The 20,061-nt window shown below is 45.7% G+C and overlaps 1 protein-coding gene across 1 annotated transcript; it reads right to left on the minus strand.

The window, feature by feature from the left end:
- Positions 1 to 2,171: 2,171 nt before the first annotated feature.
- On the minus strand, positions 2,172 to 19,844 carry LOC144143151 (glutamate receptor U1-like). Its single transcript, XM_077674953.1, has 8 exons — positions 19,759 to 19,844; positions 16,005 to 16,095; positions 12,168 to 12,329; positions 10,331 to 10,466; positions 9,602 to 9,699; positions 8,373 to 8,498; positions 4,905 to 5,191; positions 2,172 to 2,635 (listed from the first exon to the last, which is right to left on the minus strand). Exons 1-8 carry the CDS (start codon positions 19,842 to 19,844, stop codon positions 2,356 to 2,358), a joined length of 1,266 nt encoding a protein of 421 aa, XP_077531079.1. The 3' UTR covers positions 2,172 to 2,355.
- Between the last annotated feature and the right edge of the window lie 217 nt (positions 19,845 to 20,061).

Genomic DNA, 20,061 nt, shown 5'->3' on the forward strand with positions numbered 1-20,061 from the left:
GCGGGATTCTTCCGGAGAGCTTACAACTGTACCCATGGTTCAAACATTCCAGAAGCGACTTCTAAGAGCACTCGTCTATATATGCGCGCTCTTACGAACTTCTGTTGGGTGCATGCTCAACAATTTGCCCTTTCCTCTCCTTGACTCCGCCCAACTGAGCTCGGCGCATCCTTTCATCCACGTCTTCGCTCAGCTCACCTGCGCTTCGTGCCCGCTGCCTGTCTCCCCACTAGGCTGCACGTTAGATCAACGCTACCTCTATCCCTCAACCTCTTCACGTCGCTGCACCCGCGTTACCACGCCTGGTCCCATGAAAGCCTCAACCGAGAACAGCTTCACTGTTAAAAGTATTTCTGTAACTACTCACGAGGTCGCGGGTTCGATTCCCGGCCGCGGCGGCCGCTTTTCTGATGGAGGCGAAAAGCAAAAACGCCCGTGTGTACGAGATTTCGGCGCACGTTAAAGATCCCCAGGTGGTCGAAATTAATCCGGAGCCCTCCACTACGGCGCGCCTCATCGCCTGCGTTGCGTCGGCGCGTTAAACCCCACAATCAATCAATCAATTTCTGTAACTACTAATACATTGGACGCAGAAATTCACGTAATTGTTTGTAACTACATCAGAGCTCTTGATGTTTGTTGAAAGCTATGGCTGGTAGCCTGGTCACCAGTGATCTTTTAGTTTGTGAACCAAGCTGCAGCGTAAAGCAGCAAACTGGAATAATGCAAAGGTATATTGATACAGATTTACATTGTTGGATATAGGCGACTAGAAAATGTATTAACCAAATGACTGAAACTCATTTTGATGGGAAAATAATAAGCCGGCTGGCAAATACTGCCTGTACACTGACCATCGATATACAACTTAAACTGGTGATGATGGTTGGTGCTTAATGGCGCAAGGCCAACAAGGGCAAAGAGCGCCAGAGAATACAACTTAAACTACTTTCTCAGTATTGCAACCATTAGAGGATCGGTAATTCATTGAAAGTATTCTATTCCATGGTGTTTGGCTTGTTGGGGGTTTCTACTCTCCGCCGTTGCTAGTTGCAATGTCTCCTAGGAATTAGTAGGCAGACGATGTTGACACACCAACAAAAACTTAGGAGTACAGTGAATTGGGCGAGTTAGTACTGATTCATATTGAAACTCCGTGGTAACACTAAGACAGAAAATAGGACACAAGTATTATGGGACAAGTACTATATTATAGGTCGAAAAAGGGGCACGAAGAGAGCGGAGTGGGTCAGGGAACAAACGCGTGTTAAGGACATAATAAAAGAAATTAAGAAGAAGAAATGGGTGTGGGCAGGACATGTAATGCGAAGGCAAGATAACCGCTGGTCATTAAGAGTAACAAAGTGGATCCCTAGAGAAGGCAAGTGTGACAGGGGGCGGCGGAAAGTTAGATGGGCGGTTAGATCAAGAAGTCTGCGGGGATAAAGTTTGGTCGGAGGGGATAAAGTTTGTTCGGAAACGTTTGGTCGCAGTTAGCACATGACCGGGATAATTGGAGATTCCCTTTGCCCTGCAGTGGGCGTAGATAGATGATGACGATGATTAGAGTGCATGGCGCAGACAAACTCCTGATTTTTGTTTAGGAAACAAGTAATATATACGAATAGCCTAACCTTCGTGCCTACGCACACTCACCGCGTCGTGCACTGAAATGAAAAAGAAACTTCGAAATAGTTATGTTCAAAACACCGCTTTCGTGCTTCGACACGTATAAAACCCCTTCTTTTCTTACCCCCCCCCCCCCCCCCCCCGGATTAACCAAAATCAAGAATGAAGGGCTATCTCGTTCTCGTGAAGGGTGGTGAACGGACGGCTTACACACTTGCCCTGGTTTCTCTGCATGTAAAAGGCCTCCTTGAATTCTCTTGACAAAGTGTCTTTGTTTCTAAACCACGTGGTTGCCTGTTCAAGTAGTGGGTTTCAAGCGCATACCCCACAATTCTTGCAGTGCGCCGCTGCTGCGAGTAGACGGGAATTCCTTTCAGGTTGTAGTGGTGTTCACTCAACATTTTCTTTAAACACTTACCGGTCCGTCTGACATACATGTATACATCCGTAAACCTAGCTGGCCGTCAACCACACAACTTTTTTCTGGTCTAATAAATGCTTATTCCTCGTTCTCAGGATTTATTTAGAAGCTTCATGCAAGACGATCAAGAAAAACAAGGCAAGCCGGAGAGAAGCGCCTCTCGGTGCTTCGGCGGCGCCAACGACATCACACGATTTATTTCCCTCTGGCATAACTTACTAAGAAACTCTCTGCCATGAACATAACAGCCGTCAAAGTGGCACCGATCACCCAGCTCTAGTCATTCCGGGAGCGAATGACTATTTTCAACGCGACGTGCGTTTGCTGACTGAGTGTACAGCACACTCGGCAAGCAGTACCGCGAAAGCGACTGCCAGTGAGCAGAGCAGCAAGAGAAACGCCGACCGCAGGTCCTCGAGGTGGAGCACTTCGTACAGGCCGCTTCCGCCGGTAGCGCCACCACTGGCCGATGAGTCGCCTGAGCTCGTGCCTCGCTGCTGTTGGTCGAGGAAGCAGGTGGCGGGTGTTCTGAAAACCTCGTGGGGTTGCATGAAAGGTACGGCGGCCTCGAGCAGCCAGCGAATCCTGTGCACGAGAGCGTACACGACCCTCCTTCAAAGTCCGGCTGTACCACAAAAGCAAAACATTACATACAACGCAAAGAACAACACTAGACTGTAGAATACAATTAGACTCTTCGGTTGAAACACAAATATTTCTCTCAGGGTAGCCAATACAGACACAGCGCTCCTCGTTACTGGCTCAACTTTCGTCCAGCCTAGTAAGACGTATTTGTACCGGTACAAGGTACAATACAAAAAAAAACGTGCTTGCCGGCGTCAACTTTGACAAACACTAAAGGCAGTTTTATCAGTGCGTTAACTGCAGGTTGCTATTCAGGTTGTGTGATAGAACCACTACAATCTCTCAGTCATGTTTACCAGGCGGTTGATTTGGTCGGCTGCTGTCAATACCACAAAAAAAGTCCCAATGGCGTCCTAAGGATTCGGCAAGAAAGTGCCTTTTTTGGGGCAAAGAAAATTAGGGGCTCGGACTGTGGGCGTCTCCTGTCGTCTCATATGGCATTGTACTAAAACACTGTGACGCTCATTTTCCAAAGCTTCGCGCTAGAACGTAACGCGTACTAAAAGAACACGCTGGGACACTCGTTTTCCAACGCCTCGCGCTACTTCTTACCATACTTTTTAGCATGCTGTGGCATGTGACACGAAGACAACTTACGGCCAGTCTGTCTCTCATTTAATTGCTTAAATCCGGTTCAACGCAAAAGAGGGCGCCGACGCATCAGCAAGCACGCGATTGCTCCTCCCACCGGCGTTTCTCCGGCGCCCAACGAGCGCGTGCCGTGTGGAAAGAGACAGACTTACAATCCTTGAATAGTTATACAGTGCAGGCATCGCACCTCTCCAGGTTTCAAGTTGGCGGAGATGGCGCGGGATTTTTTTAGTTTCCTCTGGTTCACCTGCGCTTTCTTATAGCGATGTTCTAATATCGAGCTAGAAGTTGACGTTAAAATTTGCTTCATTGTTATTAGGACACAGCAGTCCTTGGGAGCAACTAATCGTGTGTTTTGTCATCGTAGCTCTTTGAACACGTGTTGTAGCGTGAACCGACGCAACGTTGCTGCCGAGGTACTGTCTACATAGCACGCTTCTGCGACGTACGTGACGCCAACGTCCCAGCACAAACCTTAAGTGAAGAATGCGTATCTTGCGCCTTCTTAATGTTTTTCCATTTGTCCCAGTCGCCAATCGCCGAACGAGGGAAGGACATCTTGGCTAGCCTGCAACGCACATTCATTTTCTACAATGGCTCGTGATGACGAAATTCGCCTGCGTGCAGGCTGTAGATACAGTTTCCGGTGATGCAGCTCCCGGTGAGAGAAGGTGTTCCTGAACCTTCCCTTAGACGTCCTTCCATCCAGATAAAACCAAAGCTCAAACCTTTTTTCAATTAATCAACCAAACTTTACTTCAGTAATATTTTAATCAATAAAGCAACGGGGTTATGTCACCTTTTACACCTGTCCTCCATCCCTCTCAAACGTTCCCCTTCTTCAGTCCCTCACTCTAGCAGTGGGTGAGCGAGCTGGTGAGCTCTTGCCCACAGTCTCCCCCACCAATGGCGGAAAGAGCGAAGACGGCCGGCAGCACCAGCGGAATTCTGGACTGAAGATCCCGGCCCCGAACATGCTCGTCTCAACACTCATTACAGTTTTTGAAGACAATTGTCTTCATTCGGCTATTTAAACTGAAACATTCTTTCCTGTCTGTCCCTGGACTCGAACGCCTAACCAGAAGTTGCGAGCGTTCTTGAGCAATAAGAGATAAATAAGCAAAACACTTTCAAACTACCTAATCCCACTTGTCACCATTGTCAACCAAAAAGAAAGCATTAGACATATCTGAAACAAAACATATATAACGCATGACTGGTAACAGAAGTGTTATTTTATCTTAAAATAAACGTGGGCGCTATATTTGTGACACAAAACAAGAAATGCTTGAATAAACAATTTTATCCACAAGATACAAAAAGGCATCGCGCCGGAGCTTCGTGCTCGTGTCTAGAGCGCCAAGCCAAACACTAACAAAACTTCCAACAAATACCTATCAGCAGCGTGAAAACTGGATAATTGCAGTGAATGCAGCAAAGCTGTATTGCTGTTATCATTACAAGACCTGGACGAGCGGGAAAAAGCATAAGAGGTGGGCGAGGGAGAGGGGAGGCCTTTACGTGTCAGGGGCGGCAGGACTGCCATCTTTCGACAATGCCGCGAAGTGAGCGAATACACCACCAATTTCTCTTTTTCTCTCTCTCTCTCAATCCTCACCTGCGATCCATGGCGGCAATCAGCTGCGGGTCCAGTCGTCGGTTCATGTACCACCGGAAGTCGGCCGTCTCGATGTTCTGTCGGGACATGTGGAAGAAGGCCGGCTGGAGCTCGTCGCAGTGGGGGGCCACGAAGACGCGGTTTCCCGTTGCGTCCATCATGAGGGCCGCCCTGCCTGCAGCCACTTCCCGCAGCGTGGGCATCGAGTAGATGGTCATCTGGGACACTTCGCCCCGCATTCTCACGATGCGCTCGTACAGGGCTCGGTACGAATCCAGTCCCGAGTACTGCACGGAGGGGAGAGAGGGAGGTTGAATGGAGGTTAGGGGTTGTGGGGAGCCTGCACAATGGACCAAAGTCGTTAGGTCGGCAGACTTCCTATTATTTTCTTAACTTTGGTTACGCTGCAACTCAAAATCAGCTTTTCCGTGCTCACGTACTAAATAAGAATCCCATTTCCCGGGTTTAAGCTCACTTTGGCAAGCCTACCTCGATGTTAGACTTTGGCTTAAAAGCTCTTGCTTCCAGTCAGCCTCCCCCCACCGTAAAAGCGAGTTTAATTTCGAAGTGTTTCCGGTTATTTGGCAGTTTTCTTTCCAAGTACTAAGTTTGAGCCTTTTGACGAAGACATAATACAGTCTTCAGATGCCTTGGATGCATTATAATTTGCAATTAGCTTTTACAACAGAAAATGTTCAGCCGTAAGCTGATAAAGGGCCTGCAAAAAAAATGCAGCACAAAGATTTTCATGCGTCTCTCCCGAAGCTTTTTTGCGTAATTGATAACGTTACTCAAGTGGGAGTAGTTCTCGTCAAATGGAAAACAAACGGGTTATTAGGGAGTTCCAAAAATACATAGTGCGCGGATCGAGGATAGGCTGAGGGTCGCTTGGGTTTCCAAGTTTTGTCCCACGCTTTTGTTAATACCAAAGAGTCCTTTACGAACCCAATCGATATTAATTCATATAAATAACGTGGCCACGTCGTAATTTCGCCTGCACGCAGATTTCACGCTTCCTGTTCTAGGATCGCCGTGAATCCGACGAAACCTTCTGCTCTGCATTGACAGTTGAGGGCTGTGTAGTCTCGCGCTACATGAACAAACGAATGCTCTGCCCGCCTGTCACTCCGTTCAGGTTCCCCGTCAAAGCTGAGAACTACTTAAACGTGGAGTATATGTGGGCAGGACCCTTCCAAGCTACGAAATCCACTGGCAAAGCTCATACAAGTCCTCATTATTCAGGACGAAGAAAACCTCAGGCAAAGGCGAGTTTCATTGTAAGTGCATAACTGAGAGTTCTACCGTTCTTTAAATGAATCATAAACTTCGCATTGCTTTTTACGATAGCTAATTACGAAACCTACCAGTTAGAAATAGAGCCTGACAGAGGCGAGATTAAGCAAGCGAATACAACACATATCACCTCGTTGTGTTTTATAAGGGAACAAAACAAAAAAGATAAATAAAAAGGCATGTCCTGCTCCGAAAGATAGGCGTACAAGCACTGCGGGCGCGGGAAAATTGAACTGAATCGAATTAACCCTCACTGCATTCGTCGTGTGATTGGAATGTTCGGCTTCAAAGACAGCGATGTTCTCTGCTATCTCTCGTATGTGCTCCTCGATAACACTATCTATATACACCCGCTAAGGGAACGTGAAACACCCTGAAAAGTTCATCCAGTGCACCCACTAAGACCTTTCAACGATGAAAAAATATCCTTCAACCGCAGTCAACTAGACGTCACAAATCGATTTTAAAGTATACGATATTCAAAGCGGGGCATCAGGTGCTCGAGCAACAGCTCCTGATACCGGACGTAACCGTGGCACGCAAGACAGTAGGCTCGGAGTGTCTTTAGGTGCGCAAATTGTGTTGATCGTGTACAGGCACAGAGACCAGAGAAAGGGGCTCGTCAGGCTGTAGCTTCTTGCCCTCGACCTGATGTGTAAATCCACTTTCACCCCTTGAAAACAAATAAATAAAAAAACATTACCACAATGTACCCTTTCCGCTATTTCACAGGAATTTCCTCGGAAAATTTTTGAAAAAATATTCAGTGCCATTCTACTCTGTGAAGGTGGATGACCAGCATGGGTTACCGTGTTAACGGGACTGAGATACCCGAAAAACCACGAACAATTCCACATTCCACAAGAGGCGTTGAACGAATCGGCCACAAACTCCTACTCACACCGCACTGTCGCGCCGGGGTAGCGTTCAGCAGGACTGTCGTCGCGCCAACGTCCTTGTATTATCCACCGCACTTTATTCGGGGTACCGACGGGCATTGCGCTTACGCGTGGCCGTCGCGGCCCGATCGTCGTCGGTGGTCTACTTGCGCCTCATCGCCATTTTCCCCCACCGGGACGAGACGTAGAGCTGTTGTGGGTTCCGGCACACTCGACAGTGGAAGGCAACGCCCTCGCCGACCACTACGCCCGCGAACTAGCAGACCGGGCCGAGGACGAGTCGGAGCTACCGCACCCAGTCACGAGCTACCGCGAGATTACCACGCTGTACAGGAGCGCCAGGTGCAGGCTTCCCGTGCCGCACCAGCAACTCGACCGCAAGCAACAAACAATAGTGCGCCGCGCACAAGCGGGGTCACTGGCGCACCCAGCTTTATTGAACAAGATGTTCCCGGCAGAACACGACCCCATCTGCCCGTTCTGCAAAAAGACGGAAGGCACCCTGCCGCACATACTGGCGGAGTGTACTGAGCTCAAGAATCCTCTACCTTCCCGCCCCCTTCCCCTTCCCCCCCTACCCGAGCGATGGGAGATCTTGATGTCCAGCCCCGACCTGTCGACGCAGCAAGAGCTCGCGTCCAGGGGCCAGGAGCTACTGGACTCATATGGGACTCGTGACTAGGGTTCCACCCCGTCTGACGCCTGCGAGCGTCACCTGAAATGGGCTCAGCGAAAGTTGTTTCTCTCTCTAGGCTTCAAAGTGCAACACAGTGCGGGGAAGATAGCTTACCAAGATCAAACTTACACCAATCTCCTTAAAGCCCGATTTTCTTTTAAACCAAAATGCATTGCTGGTAAGGCATCTTTTCACGTGCAGCACACACCACCCTATATAAAGGTATGAAACTTAAGAAGCGAACATGTGCTCAAAGGGGAGGGTGTGGATACGGCGCAGGAGGAGAACACGTGAAACCAGCCATGGCACGTGCAGAGAACACCGGCTCCGCGGAGCTAAGGGAACGAGCGGCTTTTGTTCTTCGGTGAGTTCGCCTATTACAGATACGCTGTAAAAATCCCCATAACGTTTGGTTGTTCACAGGTATCTCAACGTCCTGTAACTGGCTATGCTTATCCATCGTCGTAATCATAATTTCATTGAGTATACTCTCGCTTCTTTCAAGTGTAAAAGTCTCATCTGGAAACGTGGGCCGAGTTAAAAATTGGAATCGTGACGCACGAAGAAAGTCCCCTTTAATCGGCAGCGAGCAGTGCGCACCTGCAGCATATTCATGAAAGGTGTTGCCTTGAGCGTCAACGGCCGCATTGGAGGTTGTCGGCTCAGCAGCTCTTCCAGAGTGTCGATGCGCGGTGCCGGAGAGCGAATCATCAAGGCTGCTTTGACCTGCGGGGATTTGGAGAGAGCAGTTACTCACTCGATAAAGGGACGATGCACAAGAAATACTTGTCGACACAGTATAAGACTACGGGCCACAATAATTAGTTCTCACACTCCTCGATAAAGATCCTCAGGTGGTCAAAATTAATCCGGAGTCCTCCACTACGGCGCGCCTCATCGCCTGCGTTGCGTCGGCGCGTTAAACCCCACAATCAATCAAATCAAAGTTCTCACACTCCTGTCAGATATCACTTTGATTAGCTGACAAGATGAATATGCTTCACTCAACACATGCTGTTACGTATAGTATTTCCCCTCAAACCAAGTGATTTTATTCTCATACTCTTATCCCTTATTAATTTAAAGCTTGGCGCGTGATGCATAGGAGACCCCACGCGTATATAGAAGGCAAAACTTCCGATAACCGAACAGCCTCAGCAGCTTCCTACCAACAGCTGGAAAGAGTATACGGCGATCCCTCCCTCACAAACTCGAGTGTCTCGAGATATTGGTTACGTCGAAACTTTTTCTCGCCGTTCATTTACCTCAATGCGAAATATGTATTAGCCCACTTTTATCTAAAAACATTTATTTCAGGGGACCATGGTTATCTCAAAATGTTGATAGACAGGACACAATGCCAATTCCCCTACAGGCGCTGATGTCTCCGTTCGAACGCTTAGCTCCCAGTACGCGCCGAACGTTGTCGTGAACGGCGTATATAGATGCAGTACCCTCTGTAGCTTTCCTTTTGAGGAGCTACATTTTCATAAGGTAACTAACCTCACGATACCAAAAAAAAAAGTGTGATAATGGGAGGGGGAAAAAAATCCCAAATTTAACCTCCGAAATCAAGTACAAATATGGCGTGCCTATTTTCTTCGGCTTTGGACTGAGAAGGCCCCCACCTGGAGGCGAACCAAACTTTGACTGCTCGAATAAACCTTATTCCTCCTCCTACCCGCCCAAGAAATATTTGCCCAAAATCGGTGCGTTGTGTAGACGTAACTAATTCGAATGCCATGAGCAAGAATAACCCGCAGAACACCCAGAGAACCGAGGTTTATAACTGATCACTGCGTGAACGTGCGCCCAAAGGTAGATCTCACCTCGCCAGTGATGTACTGTCCCACAATGAACGTACATAAAAGCCAGGCGGCGAACATGGTACGAGAAGCCAGGGTCTTCAGACGACTGGTGTCTGTCGCTGGACGCTCGAGAGAAACGTTCAAAAAGATGACTCTAAAGGTAAGCCAATACGCACGTGCCCGAACGTACTCATACATGCACAAAAGTGACATCGATGCACAAAGTGACATCGAACCTAACCTAACCTAACCTAACAAAAGCTGCGTAAAGTCAGCACCCGCAAACGGAATTAAAACAAAAATGCCATGAAAGATTGGAGACACGAAGGCAGTGCGCAATATAATTTTTCAGTGCGAAAAACAAACAGTCGCAAGCACAATGTCTGGACGTATATGTCTAGTTTGTGAAATGTCTTGCAAACAGTTTAAAGGCGTGGCGATGCACGTTGGTATTCCTACCTCCCTCCTTACAGAATATACGATGCCATTGAAGGCAAGAAAGCATACGTACGCAATAAGAATCGGTGTTATAGCGAGGGACACATTCATTATTGTCATCATCGTCTCTGGCCAAGGGTCATTTTTGTCCGCATCGTATTTTCGCCTCAACTTTGCTAAGAAGATAAATAGGTCTCAGATATATGGGTCACTGGAATATTGACACGCCGTCCCAAGCAGACAGAAAAAGGCGCAGGCGTATCTTTTCTAACGGCGGTGGAGTAATCTTAATCGACAAACTTGAGTACGTACACTTCATGAGGAGAGACTCCGAGTACATCCAGAAAAGTGTGCCGAGCCGTGTAGGTAGCCGTCCAGCAGAATGAGGCATCGACAAGGCCGAGATCAGGACGAGCGTCACCATCGACATGAACAGCAAAACCATCGCCTAAAAACCGGTTAAGCACCCCATGAGACATGCCATATTACAAAAAAAAAGATATCGCAATGGCGTACCAACAGTTTCCTGGTGAACCTTTTTGTGAAGTTTGCGATTTAACACGCTTTAGTTTAACCATTTGCAATGTTTGTTTTTGCGATTTCAGAGTGGTTGTTCCAAAAAGCTCTACCGCTACTAGAAAGACCTATGTGATAACCTTTCCGCACACGCATTTATGGGCAGAATAAATTTATGGTGTTTTTTTGTTTTTTTAAATCTCCACGTTCTTCCCAATCTCAGTTTAAAATTATTAAAAACTTCACCGTTCTTCCACAGACGTCGCACGATCTGGCCTTGTTAATCCATCGCATTCGTTTTTGCGCCTATCGACTAGTCTCTCCAATGTTAATAATTGCAGATTTTTGTAAATGTCACTTTTAACTAGACCAGTTGAGTAACATCAGAAATAAAGCTGCTTTTACAAATCTCACCACATGATATAGCCTTAAAGTTATCGCCTTTGTTTTCGCATCTAAAAATTACACATATCAATTTTTCAACCGTATGTCAGAATTTTCAGAAAATATCCTGGCGACTTTGGGTGATTGGGATAGATCTAAAAGTGTTTTCATATATTATTAGATACCTCTGAAGCCCATAAAATCACTTCGCCGGTTTCTGTGCCAGAACGTAACTGGATTCCTCAAAATTATTTGGAGAGTTTTTTTTATTGAAGATTTAGTGTTGCGGAGGTTTAAAGTGTTTTGCTCAGTTCCTCACCCGTCATTTCGTAAAAATATCTCACAGGTTTTCTTTTTTTAGCCTTACTGACACAAATAAGTTTCGAAGACTTAGGTCTTCGTGAGAGGGTTAAACGTGCTTTGCAACATCTGTCCAAATCATCCGATCCCGAGAATTTCTTTCAATTAATTTTTTAAACAACCCGTATCACTTAGTGTTTCAACGAAAAACGACACGCATGTCAAAGACACCGTAAAGGTCAATTTTTAACGTTGAAACGTCTCCCATTGACCACGTGAGTTTCGCATATTTTTGGGAACACCTTGATAAACATAAAACGAGATCTGAAAACAAACACGTTTGTGGCATCACTACGGCAGTTAAGGCAGAATGTCACCACACACTTCTCGATGTGTTGTGTGTTTCGACGCCGAATATACCGTACTTACTCGATCACAACCACCCCCTTCTAAGCACCCCACAGTGAGAGGCGTGCTTAGATTCGCAAAACCTGAATTACCCCCCTTCCACATTTTTCACGTCCTTCAAACAAACAATAGGTACAGACAGTAAACCCACCGCTCACGTCTGATACCCAGTCACCATTCAAATACATTGTGCCGCTTGGGCTGCCGCTCTCAGTATCCCCCAGGTGGTCGTCTTCTGTTGCATTGATGCGGTTTGTAATCGAAAACTTCCTAAATGACCTGGCCATAACGTCAGCTCGGGCGTGCTTCCACGCGTCTGAAATCCACCGTGTAATGCCGCTTGCAAACTTTTTGCGATCTTTTTTTCTGAAAGTAGGGAAGGGAGTTTGAAAACGGCGGTGCTTAGAACCGCAATAATGCGGTATATCATGAAAAAAGCCCTCCCAGTTATTGCGCCTATATTTCAAGTGTTCGGTAACTGTAGCTATGGCCTCGTAGTATGTCTTCCAGCCACAGGAACAACTTAAAAGACCCAGCGCACCATCGGCTCGAAGGAGTCTGTGGACGAGAATGCCTCGGTGAGGTAGGGCTTTCGCAGTCCGCTTAGTATGGGTACGCCCTCGTAGATGTGCGCTTCTGCGGTGTAGAAGTAGCGCAGATAATCCACCTTCAAGGAGAACGGCCCCACAGCAACGTCCACCTCCTGTGCAAAAACGTTGCCGGCAAAGGATACAGCTTCAACATTGTTTCAAGTACGCGGTACCTATCTTAAGGGGGGCTCATCTGTTAACATGTCAACCTAATGAACAAGCAGGGTTTCGTAAAGGCTGTTCAACAATGGACCATATTCACACAATCAGTCACGGGATAGAGATATTCGCGCATTGTAGATATCCTCTAGTATTCTCCCGTGATGCCTGTCTACACCCTGATTCCGCAATGTCTGACTGATATTGCTTTCTCATATGCTTTCTCATATCTATGAATGGTATATGAATGGACGAGTTGCAAAGAATGATTACCGCACTGGACAAGCAGAGCAGGATCGTGGGCCTGAAAATTAATATGCAGAAATATAAAGTAATGCTTATTAATCTCCAGAGAGCACAGCGGTTTCAGACAGGTGGCGAGGCAGTGGAAGTGGTAAGCGAATATATCTACTTAGGCCAAGCAATGAACCCGGATCCCAACCACAAGGCAGAGATTATTATAGAAGGATAAGAATGGGGTGGACTGAACTTGGCAGGCATTCTCAGATAATGAATGCCAGCCTACCATTGTCCCTGAAAAAGAAAGTGTATGACAGCTGCTTCTTAGTGGTACTCACCTACGGGGCAGGAACTTGAAGTCTCATTAAGAGGGTTCAAGTTAAATTGAGTATGACTCAGTTAGCAATGTAACGGAAGTTGATAGGTGTAACATTAAGGAACAAGAAGAGAGCGGAGTGGGTCAGGGAAAAAACGTGTGTGAACCACATATTAGTAGAAATTAAGAAGGGTGTGGGCAGGGCATGCAATGCAAAGGCAAGATAACGGTTGGTCATTACGGGTAACAGAGTGGATCCCTAGAGAAGGCAAGCGTGGCAGAGGGCGGCAGAAATTTAGATGGGGAGATGAGATCAAGAAGTTCTCGGAGATAAATTGGTCGCAGTTAGCAGAGGACCAGGATAATTAAACATGTATGGAACAGGCCTTTGCCCTGCAGTCGGCGTAAAGAGGAGGAGGAGAAGAATGAGGAGGATGATGATGGTTATGGTGGTGGTGCGAATTCTTATTATGATGATGTGTGAACATTCCTGTGGGACTTCCTACTTCATGACCCTCGGACTTACAAACGATATTGCACCAATACGAAAAGCTTTTTAAATATATATATCAATGTTCACAACGGCCTAGCTTCCTTAGGTTAGGGCCATGTCACTTCTGTACAGGAATACATAAATAAAACTCTTACTTACAAGACAGCTATCGCCATCCAGTGAAAACTGGATAAACCAAAATGCGTCTATCTCAGTAAAGAAGTAATGTATGTGCAAAAGAAGCAAACTAGGCCGTTAAGAACATTTTGAATTTGTGAAACTTTTCTTATCTGTACACGATGCTTTTTAAGCCCGTGGGTGATGAGTTAGTGAGTTCCATATAGCAATGTTATCATGTGGGTCCCCTTAGTCCTCCAGAATATGGACGTTCTCAGAGACACACCTAATATAATTAAGTAGTCCAAACACAGGCTATCAATCTTGCATCCACAGAAATGTCAGTTCTTTTTTTTTTTTTGAGAGAGTAAGGGAAACCATGCGGACGCACGCCTCCCCAAGAATTGAAATTCTTTCTGATTCTACGACTTCGAGCGTGAGATATTTTTTGCACTTCTAAATGACCAAAGCCCTTTCCAAGACTGCAGAACTGTCTTTGTAAGTAGAAGAATCCGCGTGTTTTTATTCACAATGAAGTCAGTCTGAAGTTCAGCGCAGTCCTTGTCCTCTTGTCTTCCTCCTTGTCTTCCTTTTTGCTCTACTTTTCGCGAGAAATGAAGCGGTTTTTTGTTCAATAAATCGTTTGACTCATCCTCCAAGCACCCTTAGTCTGAAGTGCAAAGTACAGCTTCTCGGTAAAAGGCTAATGAGCACGGATACAAAACAGTAAAGCTTACAGGTTAGCTTAATAGATGTTTCAATAACATTTCTTCCGCCTGTCTTCAGCTCAGCGCCGAAATGTAGCTACAGATTTCTTACAGGGTAGTATTGCCTTAGCATGCATGGTGTTGCAATAATCGCATGCAGCGTGGCGGCCACAGAGAATTGTTACTTGTGCAGTGAGAGAGTTAATAGACGGAAATATTTCACTTGACTGTTAATTTTTTTACAGGGGGTGTTACAATTACGAAAACGAAGTTCAAGGTTATGCGATATAAGGAGATGTCACTGTCACTATTTTTAGCTCATGGTCACGTTGAAACTAGATGAAGAAGAGAAATTATTTTTTGTTGTTGCACAAGCAAGTTTTTTTGGTATGTATTGCTTGGCCGTTTTTGTGTGCGGAGTATCAGCTTCAAATTCAGAATTTCATCATGCCCTGAAATGTCGATATACAATAAGTCATCTAAAGTATATTTGTTCATAAGCAGCATAAAATTATTTCTCACTGGGTTGCTGTAGGCCACCTGGTGAGCTATCGATAAAAAGTAGCGTTTTTTTTCTATTGCAAGCGTTCTTCTTTGTAAATTTCTGCGAATAAAAAGACTGCAAGTAAAACGACACGAATACTTCAGTATTCGTACACCGATATATAGCATTTGTCTTAATAAAACCGGCGCTATTGGAAGATTTATTTCGACTTATGTCAGTGATTTCGTTAAAGTTGCTGCACGATAACATCACTACGAGTTGAACGCATTTTTAAAATCACCGTAATAGGTGCAGCTACAATTACTTAGCAAATGTCATCAGCCACCGAGGTCAGTTTCAGTAAACACAGATGATCCGAGACGCCAAAATACAACAAGAACCACCGGCTGTTCTGGTTTAAGAAACCTCCTGCAAAGACACTCCATCCGGTAAAGGTATCCTTAAGCTCTTTCTTTCTTCTCTTTATTCCTGGTGTTGCTATGTCCACGACTGAGCCAGATCAGGTGCAATACAACAGGAAGTGGTCACGTGTCAACAAAGTCAACAGGAATATCTCGGTTATTTGAAGCTCTTAATAACAAAAACGCCTAAGTAGCAGGGCATCTTGGGAGCAAAAAGAATGGAGAAAGTTGTTGCTACTGCAGCACCTTGTTTCGAAATATAAAGGATAGAAAATTAAGTTTTACAATTAGTGGTGCTACGTATGTAACTGTTTTTATGTCAAAGGTTACCTACTCATGTACGGACTATTCTATGTATATATGTTCACACTTCCTCGATAGTGTCATGAAGGGGACTTGGTTTAATAAAGTGGTAGAACATTCTCTTCGTGAGGCTGTGAGGCCAAAGATCAGGACAATGAACAGCGTCCAAAAAAGATTACAAAACCGCTTTGTTTTGCTGGAGAATACGACTTAACTTCGGGAGGTGAATTCCTTGTAGGTGCCTTGATAAAATCATAAATGTTCTATCTTACACACCACCTCCGTAGTGCTGGCGGACATAAAGTAGTTTTTGAAGTTCCAAAGCATTCGAAAATGTTCCCCTTAGAAGCCAAAAAACTTAAACCACGTGCATGTCCACACAAAAAGATTATAGATTTGACCCCCAAGCCACGGCATTTTCTAGTTCTTACCACTCCCTCATAATATCTTCGTTCATTCATGGTTCATCTTCGTTCATTCATAATATCTTCATTCAGTCAACAAAGGAAGAATAATCATATATGCACGGAAAAAATAGAAACCGTACGTTTCTCTGGAGCATTCCGAGGGGGCCAGTGAAATTTCCATCGTCCTTGAGGTTTCCCCAATATGAGTCGACACTGTCTAGCAGGTCGTAGCTGCATCAGAGCAAATGTGAACAAGGAGACGCTTACTACCCATACAATCGAAACGACTTTGTTCTAAACAACCTGCAATGGATCCAGTAGTTTAGCAATAACTTCGCATTGACAACCGTTGCTCCACACATACGTAAGCTGTTCGCGAACATCACAGGTACGGAGTAGTGGAAACATATACAGGTTTACTTTACTAAAAAGCCAGTGCTTCCTTGGGTCTAATAACACTAATTTGGCAGAACTTAGCATTAACGAGGTGTATCATTCAAACTCTTGCGTACCACTTCTTACAGCGGCATAATAACCGTAAATGTAACGGTTGACGTGACGTCAGACGAAACATAAATCGAGGGAGGTGGTCTGCAAGGCATGAGATCGCCAGGCATGTACCATTTTCTTTTTGTTTTTATCTATCACCAGGATAACAAATTAGATGAGCTCACTATTTAAAACATTCTCAGGTTTGCTTAGCCACAAAACGCAAAAAATCACCTTTTTCGAACATGCCCCGAACAAATTTTAAACCTGATGCGACCCAGCTTTGCCACTTCCCACCAAAAATCCTTGCTTGTCGGTGTTGCTTCGGCTCGGAAATTGTTTTATGGGCGATTGCAAACTTTTCGTTGTTAGGCGTCCAGGCGCAGATTCCTTATTTAAGTCAAGTGGTATGACTTGTTTGTTGTAGAACCAATGTGCTTCAATCGACCAAGTGACTTGTCCAAAAGTGTAAACCCCCTACCTGCTGTGCTCACGTAAGAGCTGCAGTATATGTATAAGAAACATTTAAACATCTTTCTTATGTCCTAACCTTTGCAAAAAGAACTCCGCCCAACTTCTGCACTAAAAATGAAATCAACTTCCGTAACAGCTAATGCACCGAGTGCCACGACGTGTATTTTTCGGAACAGCACCAGGTAAGTGAAGCATTGGGGTATGGGGAAATCACCACTGAAAACTTCGTGCCACAATGAGCTGTGAGGTTTTAAGGTGGAAGCCTTAGCCTAAACGGCTCCTCCCGAAGCGTTCCATTCCACGGTGCGTTACATATCACGAGGCGTTTCATAGCGTAGCGCAGGCTTAACACCGGCCATAGCGAGAGGTGGCTCCTTCAGATGCGTAGTGTAGAAGCGAGGCGTTCTGCTCCGCCAGCCTAAACTCGTCAATCGGGCGGGGTATCTGTCCAATCGTGTATACCGAAAATAATGGACCAACCAGAAGAGCACAGCCACATGACTATAAAAGACAAGCAGCGGTACTTATCATCGCCGTCTATTCTCCCATTACACGGCGGCAGAAACGGGCATCAGCGCAACACTCAGGAGAAGGACTACAGCCATTACTTTTTGCCATTTTTCACACGTGGAAAGATAACAATGCACTTCGACAACGTGATGGGGGAGAAATTCGTCTCAGCCGTTCAACTAAACATTCATGATTTCACATTCATAACCCAAAAGAGGTGCTTACGTGTTTTCGGCCTTTAACATACCTCGGTAATAGCACGTCATAACGCTACTACATGCACCACATAGACGTCTTCATATTACCAGAGTCCTTCAATGCTTTACTGGTCACGAAACTGCTCCGTAACTCAATGGGAGAGTTTCATATGCTGCGTTTGGCCGCCGCGTGGTGGCGCCACCCTCTCACTGAGGTCACTCCTCGGGCGGCGTTGCGCTGGCTCCAACGGTGGAGCCGCGGCGAGTTGTGTTTGTTTTGTGCGGGAAAAAAATGTAACGTGCATATCGCGCTCTTGTGATGCGACTTAAGTAGTGCAACGACGATGCCGAGCATGTGTTGCGTCCTGGGATGTCGTTCCTTGTACAACAATACCACAGAAAATGTTTCCTTGTTCTGTTGACCGAGCGACGAGCAGCTGTGTGAGAAATGGCGGGGCGCCATTCCAAGGCAAGCAACGGGAGATTTCAGCTTCGATTATAAGTGTGCGACAGTGTGTGGAAATGCACTGTGTGTGAGAATGAAACAAGCAATGTACTTTTTTGAGAGCATCATGGACCTAGAATTGTACAAGTTTAACTTAAAGCCGGTTTTTTGTCATATCGGTCAGGTTGTAGCGGTGCTTCATTACCTGTTTGCAAATTTGTATTACCTTGCGCTCAGGCTGGCATGTAAAAAAAGCTTTGGGACGTCCTTGTGCTTTTACTTTTCATATTTCCGCGAATTATCCCTTAGCGTTCGTTTTGTTTGTTCTGTAACCGCGCGTGGCCGATTCCGGTTTCTTATCTGGCGTTTCAACGGGAGCGCCCGTTTGCTCTTTTTGTCGTACGTCCCGTCGGGCAATATTGTTTGATATGTAAAGGGTGCCACCTTGTCGCTAACTTGATTTTTTTGTTTCTTCGACAATGTTCTCGACCTTAGTTCCATGGATCTGAAATTAATAACGTTCCAAGAGTAATGCATGCATAGCAAACGCCGCGCAACTCACTTTGTCGGCGTTCATCTGTTCACGTCGCACTGCGGACTGCTTCTTCGACATTTGTTTAATTCTAGTCTTTTGTAGCGTAGGAGATCGCTAGCTCGCTGCGTTCAGAAAAGCTTTGCGTCGTTCTTGGCTACGTGGCAATATTCTGTTTCCTCTATGTGCTGCACATCGCAGCGCGAAAAAATAAATTTTTGTACGTCGGACCACGCTCCTTTGTCTCCCTTCGTAACATTGAAATTTTTTGTTGCGTGTGATAAAATCAGTTTCATTGTTCTTTTTTCCCTTCCTGTTTTTGCAAGGATTGCAAAGCGTGTAAGCAGAAAGACACATGGTGCAACGTATATCCCTTCGTGTTTTGATCCTTCGCGTTTCTGCAGCATTTTTAAATGTTCTCAAGTATGTACCCACTCATCGAAACGACAATATTTAGCGTTCTGTGCATTTCAGAGCAATCAACGGATTCATTAGGCGTAGTCTGAACGACGCGTACTTGGTTTCTTTCAGTTTTTTATTGTATTATCGATAGGCCCACAGCAGTCCGTGACTACACAGCTACCGTATGTGTGGTATTTACAACTTTGCTTTAAGAAAAGAAGCAATATAGATTTAAAATCCGTAAACACGACGGCGCAGCGCTTGTGCCAGAGCACACAGAAGCCGTTGCCGTTCGCGGCCCAAGTCTACGGTAACTTACTTCGAAAAATAAAACACCATTGAAGGAAGGTGATAAACACAATAACTGGACTATTCATCGCTAACTACTACGAAAAAAAAACACACCTAATCAGCGCGCAGGCACCAAAAGCAGCGAGCGTTTGCACGCCAAGAGCTGGCCAATACGCCGCACGCGCGGCGGCTGGATGACCTTCGTGCGGCGGTGGCGCATGTAGTGGCGCGCGCGGTCCCTATATGAAGCGAGCACCGAAGTTTCGTGACCAGTAAAGCATTGAAGGACTCTGATATTACGCACCCGCTTCTCGAAATATGATAGCCCCTGAAACCGACCTTTGTATTTAATACGCGGCAGTGGCGAATCAATAATTTTTTGTTTCTTCCGTTTACTATCACTGTCTTAAATATACTTAGAAAATGTTCGAATAGCGTGATGTGCTGCCATAACATCACAATTAATGTTCCTTGTACATCGTTTATATTTGTTTACGTCCCACACAAAACTACACGTGCACACAGTTGTATCAAAGTAACTCTGAACGAATTACCTGATGTTCAGCGAGGCTGTGATGTTCCCGAAGAGAGAACCCGTTGAACCATACACCTGTTTTTTGCCGTTTTGTATTATTCCCATGGTGTACGGGAAGTAGTCAAACTGCAAATGAACAAATATGTCAACATTTATAAAAATAAGCGCCCGATCGACCGACTGACCGACTGACTGACTGACTCATCAACGCCGAGACGAAACTGCTAAACCTATAGATACTTACACATATTTACTTTAGACATACACCGTTAATCCTTTAAAGTGCCCAGCCCTAAAATGGGATCTCAAAGTTTAGCCAAAC

Source organism: Haemaphysalis longicornis, unplaced genomic scaffold, assembly GCF_048455015.1.
Source record: "Haemaphysalis longicornis isolate Haplotype H1 unplaced genomic scaffold, Haemaphysalis longicornis Haplotype H1 scaffold_6, whole genome shotgun sequence".
NCBI lineage: Eukaryota > Metazoa > Arthropoda > Arachnida > Ixodida > Ixodidae > Haemaphysalis > Haemaphysalis longicornis.